The sequence below is a fragment of the Elephas maximus genome, chromosome 1 (assembly GCF_024166365.1).
Source record: "Elephas maximus indicus isolate mEleMax1 chromosome 1, mEleMax1 primary haplotype, whole genome shotgun sequence".
NCBI lineage: Eukaryota > Metazoa > Chordata > Mammalia > Proboscidea > Elephantidae > Elephas > Elephas maximus.
Window position 1 is genome coordinate 117,527,345 of NC_064819.1, and position 6,753 is coordinate 117,534,097.

At 40.9% G+C, this 6,753-nt stretch overlaps 1 protein-coding gene across 1 annotated transcript; it reads left to right on the forward strand.

Annotated features, from left to right (window-relative positions):
- Positions 1 to 485: 485 nt before the first annotated feature.
- On the forward strand, positions 486 to 3,407 carry IL17A (interleukin 17A). The gene is made up of 3 exons (XM_049875393.1): positions 486 to 512; positions 1,846 to 2,048; positions 3,170 to 3,407. The coding sequence occupies exons 1-3, from the start codon at positions 486 to 488 to the stop codon at positions 3,405 to 3,407; spliced, it is 468 nt and encodes a 155-aa protein (XP_049731350.1).
- The last annotated feature ends 3,346 nt before the right edge of the window (positions 3,408 to 6,753 follow it).

Sequence of the window (6,753 nt, forward strand, 5' to 3'; positions counted from 1 at the left end):
AGTGAGGAAAGGAAAGATCAAATGAGAAATCAAGGTACTTGACACCAGAAGACTTGTATATTATGTCAAACTTTTATTTCCCTATGAGCAATTAAAATAGAGCATAGCTCTTACAGCATTTCCATATATGCCCATAAATAAATGATATCAGCCCATAGGAAAGCATCTTTGCTAGGCTTCCAACAAGTAATGGTTCCTTGGAGGATGAAGAGTGGACCTAGCCTTTGAAACATGAACTTCTGCCCTTCCCATTTTCCTTCAGAAGCAGGTATTACTCGTCACAAAGAGGAGGTTCTTCTTTGACCTCATTTGGGGATGGAACTTTTAACCAAAATGGTGTCATTGCCAAACCCACTCTGATACACCAACGTAAGTGACCACAGAAGAAGCAAAGTTCTATAAAAAGAGAGACGGCAGCGCCACACTTTGCGCACCTTGTAGCAGGCACAAGGTCATCCATCCCCAGTCAACCAGGAGAAGCTACCATGTCTTCTGTGAGGACCTCGTCTCTGGTAAGTTCTGTAATAATGTGTAATGTACTTGTTGATTCGTACCAAATAATATTTCTGGGCTATAGCCATGAAATTCTGTATTTTAACTGTGGGAAATCCAAGAATATTATATGTAGAATGGAAAATGAAAAATCTTTGTTAGATACTTAAGTCATTGTATAACATTTTCAAGAACTGATACACATCAGTTTGAAAGATGAGATTAAAACTGAAAGACAGCTATATTAGGGCTAAACCACATAAGAAGTGTCATGTGATGCTGTACAGTGAGAATGTTTATTGAAAGTCTTTTTTTCCTGAGTACAAATCATTTAATATAATTCCCTTAAGGCATTTTTTTTTTTTTAACCCATAAGACAATGGGTCACTATCCTTGAGGATTTAAAAACTGTGGCAATGATCTTTCTCTTCATTACCCTATACCAAAGATTTGGGCATCAAAACTACTTGTTCTAATTAGATATATGTATAACTGTGTTTTAGAACCAAAGGGCTTCAGGTTTTTAAAATATTTAAACTAAAGCATCTTTTTTGAAATCTGATTTTATTGTAGAATCAACACGTTAATTTAGACAAACTGGAAAATACACATAAGAAAATATGAGGGGGATCTTGTTGGTTCGATGTTTATCAGTGGTACCAACGGTGTGTCTACCAATGAATATTGATACCACATTGGTTTCCTATAGCCCTTTCTTTCAAGGGCTTGACTTCACATAGGGTTTAACAGAATGCTAGGACCAAGAATGGTGCAGGAGGACTTTCCCAGCTAGAAAATCAAGGTTACTATTCTCCCATTCACCTGGTAATGACACATGTGCTGACAGGTGGATGACGTGGCACTACTTGCCATGTTTAGTAAAATTACTGCCAGCCTATGCATAGTGTAAGGAGCCTTGGTGACACAGTGGTTAAGCACTCAGCTGCCAACCAAGAGGCTGGCGGTTCGAATACACCAGCCACTCTGTGGGAGAAAGATGTGGCAGTCTGCCTCCATAAAGATTACAGCATTAGAAACCCTGTGGGGCAGCCCTACTCTGTTCTGTAGGGTTGCTATGAGTCGGAATCAACTTGACAACAACGGATTTGGTTTAGGATGCATAATGTGCCTTTCCTAAGTTAAAAGAAGAATGTTTAATACTCTAAAAACTTCAGAGTCTTACGTAGTTTGGGCCATATAACCAGAATTTTCTTTAACAGATCTGAAAATTGAATATAGATTGTCCTAGAACACAGTATGTTCTTTATGATTAGCAATGCAGTCACTATCACAATTAATTTATTAACAAAATCCACATACTAATCCTACCTTCCACTTTTCTTGTCTTTCCAGTCACTACTTCTACTGCTGAGTATGCTGGCTATGGTGATAGCAGGACCAGCAGCCCCACGGAATCCAGGATGCCCAAATGCTGAGGACAAGAATTTTCCCCATACTGTGAGGCTCAACCTTAACATCACTAACCGGAACCCGAACACAAACTCCAGAAGGTCCTCAGATTACTACAAGCGCTCCACCTCACCCTGGAGTCTCCAGTACGTATCTATGTGTTCTTTAGCACTCTTATGCACTAGAGACTTCAGTTAAATCTTCTTGAGAATGATTTTGTTCACTCAAAATCATCAGTCAAACCTTGAAGGATTTGACTTTTCATTTCGCAGACTTCTTTGGTAGAACAAACGACCCTCCCCTGACACCACATATCCCATTTGATCTCATTCTCACTGACACCAAAACTCCACCCAGATTAATGATAGTCACTATTCTAATATTTAAAAGACTCCAAATCTATTATTTATTCTAGAAAAAAATAGATGTTTAAGACAGGGGATTAATGCTTGAATATTCTTTGCCAGAGCTACCAAATAACTAGTGATTAACTAGTGTTCTTGCACCTTTCTTTTTCTTTCTTTCTTTTTTTTTTTTTTCTTGGTCATATTATAATTGGGAAAATGAGCTTAGCCCCAGTGAAGGATGTATCATGTTGGGTATTTCCATCCCTTTTTGAGTTTGATCTTTAGATCTGGATCTACATCCCCAGCACACCCATAATTGCTGTGTCCTTGAGAATTTGGACCCCATTAGAGATGAAATGCAAAATGCATTTTGATCATTTGGCTTTGTGCAAAACAAATGAGTTATTCAGATGGAAGAGAGAAGGTTACCGAGGGGCTTGTGTTTTTGTTTCCAGCCCTCATATTCACTCTGGGCTCTGTCCTATGAATGCATCCTTAGATAAAATTATGATGCATTCCCTGCTGCATAGAAAGGCTTCATCAAGTCAGACCAACAGCTGTCTTATTCCCAGATAATTCCAAATCGACTCTTGCCTTGGTCTTTTTTTTCTATCAACTGTACTCTAAATAAATTATCCTTTGTGTCAAACTTAAATTCCTTCTGTAGTCTCCGCCTATCTTATTTTGTTCATTCCTCCGAGAAACTGGGAAACACTGAAATGTGTCTTATTTTCAATAATACTTCATGTGCCTGAATATCCAGCTTTCCTCCAAATGTCTTCACACTCACAGCACTTACAGAACATGTAATGCTTATAATTTGTCACCCTTGAACTTCCCTCCCTTCTTTTATTCCTGTTTGATCTCCTTCCTGCTTTACCAGGAACTCACTTTCCTCCTGACTTTTGTCTCCCCTGCAGTCGCAATGAGGACCCCGAGAGATACCCCTCTGTGATTTGGGAGGCGAAGTGCCTCCACTTAGGCTGTGTCAACGCTGACGGGCAAGTGAACCACCACATGAACTCCGTCCCCGTCAAGCAAGAGATCCTGGTCCTGAGAAGAGAAAATGGGCAATGTCCCCGCTCCTTCAGACTGGAGAAGATGCTGGTGACTGTGGGCTGCACCTGCGTTACCCCCATCATCCAGCACATGAGCTGAGAGTTACGCGTCAGACCTGAGGCTGCCCTGAAGCAGTTAGGCTTTCTGGGAAGCAGACCCAGCCTCTCAGGAACCCTCACCCTTCACAGTCCCAAATGCTTTTCTAACCAACTCACCAAGGCTTAGAATGAGTACAAGTTTTGCTTCTTATTTGCTTTTCTAAGGGCTTTAAATTATTTATGTATTTAATATTCCTTCAGATAACTTTAAGGCAGGTAATTCCATTTTATGTATTGCCTACCTTGTTTTGTTTTTAGAGACAAGATTCTAGACTTGAGAATTTTATTATTTAAGGGGTGAAACCTATATTTATATGAGCTATTTATGAATCTATTTATGTTTCTTAAGTCTTTAGAGAAAGATGAAATAGTAGGATTATCTGTTCTGCCTAAGGAAGTCCTAAAAAAAAAATTTTTTTTTTTTTAAATGGTAGTTGGAAATTCCAAGTTCTTTCTATTTATGGATATAGGATTTTCTCTTCTTTGTCACTTAGGAGCGCATGACATGGCTGAAAAGAGAAAAATCAAACCTAGTTTCATTAAGTTAATTTTATAAATTGTTGAGGTTTCACAGAAAAGACAGTAAGTCTAAATCTGCTCTATTCAACCCGTGTAACAAAAACACTTGGTAATAATAAAGCTTTTGGAGAACATTTGTTTCCTTATTCTTTCTCATTAAAAGTGCTTCAGGGAACTCAACTCATCCCTATGTGGGAGAGCGTGTAAATTAGCCTATAGAGCAAAATAAAGCATGCCTCTGAGTAACAATGCCCTAGATCCAAGCAGGTCCAAGTTCTCAATTTTACATGCAAGTTCTCAATTTTACATGCCTTTAAGACAGCTGAGGACTGTGACTTTTGTGTCGATACTGTGGATACAAGCAATCGGAAATGGTTTAAGCAAATAGAATAAGGGCCTGGGAAAATGGCATGCCTTTATTGAAGATCTTGTAGTGAAAAGAAAAGACCCTGCTAAAACTATGGCCTGAGTTTGACATGAAGAAGGACGAGGGGTGCCAAGAGGAGATGTTGTTTTCAGTCTAGGAGGTTAGAGGCTTGAATCCGCCCAGAAGTGCCTTGGAAGAAATGCCTGGTAATTTACTTCCAAAAAATCAGCCACTGAAAACCCTATGGAGTGCAGTTCTGCTCTGACACACATAGGTTCGCCATGAGTCAGAGCCCACTCCAGAGCAAATGGCTTTTGGTTTTGTCCCAGTCTCTGATCCCAATCCAGACTTCCTTTGAACCTAATGCCCCGCAAAGATCAACAGAGAAACATTTTCTCTTCCTCAGGCCATGCCCCAAGGACCTTCCCTCCTATTCCCTAGCACCTGATCCAATGTAGCCTTTGAACCACAAAGGAGCTGTTGGAGAAGGACACACAAAGTGTGAGAATGGTTCAGTCCAAGTAAGATAACTGAATCAGATGTTGAATATAATCACAAAAATAAAAACTGAATCACATATTGAATATAACCATATTCAATTCCAGGCTAGTTTCCAGTTTTGGGCCATAACCGTTTTCCCCCTGTGGCCCAACTGGCTATCTTGCCCTACTTGCCCCCCAGGCTGGGCACATGGGCGTCCTTGAAGCACTATCTTCTTCACTCTTTCATTCTCCAGCATGTTCCAGCCTCATCCAGAGCCCAGTGGCTTTTCTCAGCCACTTTCCCAATTCCAAATTCAGGGTGGACTTCTCCAGCTCCCCTCTTTCCAGTGCCATTTTGTACTCCTACACCTTAACTCTCATGGCTGTTTCTTATCACCATCTTCATAAACAAAAGTAGTCTGCAGTTTCTGACAGTTTCTCACAAACTTTAGGCTTTAAAACCTCTTGCTAAAAACTTACTGCTCATCTTCCAGTTTTCCCTGCATAAGGCCAAAAAACAAACTAACTAACCCATTGCTATCAAGTCTATTCCAACTCATAGAGACCCCATAGACCCCCATAGGATTTCCAAGGCTGTAAATACTTATGGAAGCAGACTGCCACACCTTTCTCCCAGAAAGCAGCTAGTGGGTTTGAACTGCTGATTTTTTGGTTAGCAGCTAAGTGCTTAACCACTGCACCACCAGGGCTCGTTTTTTTGGTAGTGTGGGAATAAAAATTTATTTCTGTTTTTGTTTTTGTTGGGAGGTGGGGCAAGAGAAAGGCGTAGATATCTGTGGTCCTGACCTATTCTTACCCAGTAGATTGTTTCCCTGGAAATTTTTTTTGTGGTAGAGGAATGGGCAAGAGGTAGCAATTTGCCTCTCATGCCCCTCTTCCCCTGGCATGATTTGCTTTTTATTTTCTGTCTTCATTTTGCCCAGTTAGCACTATCATCCACCCAGTCATACAAGCAAAAAATCTGTGAGGGATCCCTGACTCTTCTCTCTTCTTCCTCACTTCCAACACCCTCACATCTCCAAATTCGTTACATTTCACTTCCTAAAATTTCTCAAGTCAATCCTTTTCTCTTCATCAATACCACTCTGCCCAGGTTCAGAACTGCATCTTTTCTCATTTCCCATCTCAGTTATTGCTACAACTTCCGGGCTGTTCTTGTTTCATTGCTCCTGCCCCTTCAATCCATTCCCCAACATCTACCTATGCACAAAGTCAAACCCGGCAAACAGCGCCCTCCATAACCTGACCTGCCACTAGCTCCTGCTTCATCTCATGCTGCTAAATCCCTGATGTTTTACCCTTCAGCAATAGTGAAGTTCTTGTGATGACTGCCATGATGTTCCTGCCCTCAGTGTCTATGTCATGACGTCCCCTCCACCTTGAATACTCTACCACCCTCTCCCCTCCTGCTCCTCTGTTCATACCCTGTCTCTTCACCAGTTGTACTCCCACCTCCCTCCTCATGCTTTAAGTCTCCACTCAGACATCATCTCCTCTAAAGGGTCTTCCTGGAGCCATCACTCTCCATCACTCCATATTAGGTTCCTCTTTTCTCAGCTCCAAGAGCATTGTGGCTATCCTCTATGACTGCTCTTACAGGCTATATTGACTTTATCTGTTTAAACATTGGCCTCCTAAACCAGTTTGTGGTTCTTTGGGTGGAGGGACATCAGCATATGGCCTGGCACATAGTAGATGGTCAATATTGAACTGAACTTGAACCAATAGCTCATAGACACCTCAAAATCAGCCCAGAGAAGATTATCCAATAAGCAAGGCAAGCACAGTGCTTACCTTGCTTGTTAGATCATCTGTAGTGAACAATTTCACATTTTTTCACCACATCAAAGATTCTGCTTCTACGGCTAACAGACACATGAGTAAATGCTCGCCATCACTAGCCTTTAGAGAAATGCAAATCAAAACCACAATGAGATACCATCTCACCCCAGCATTAC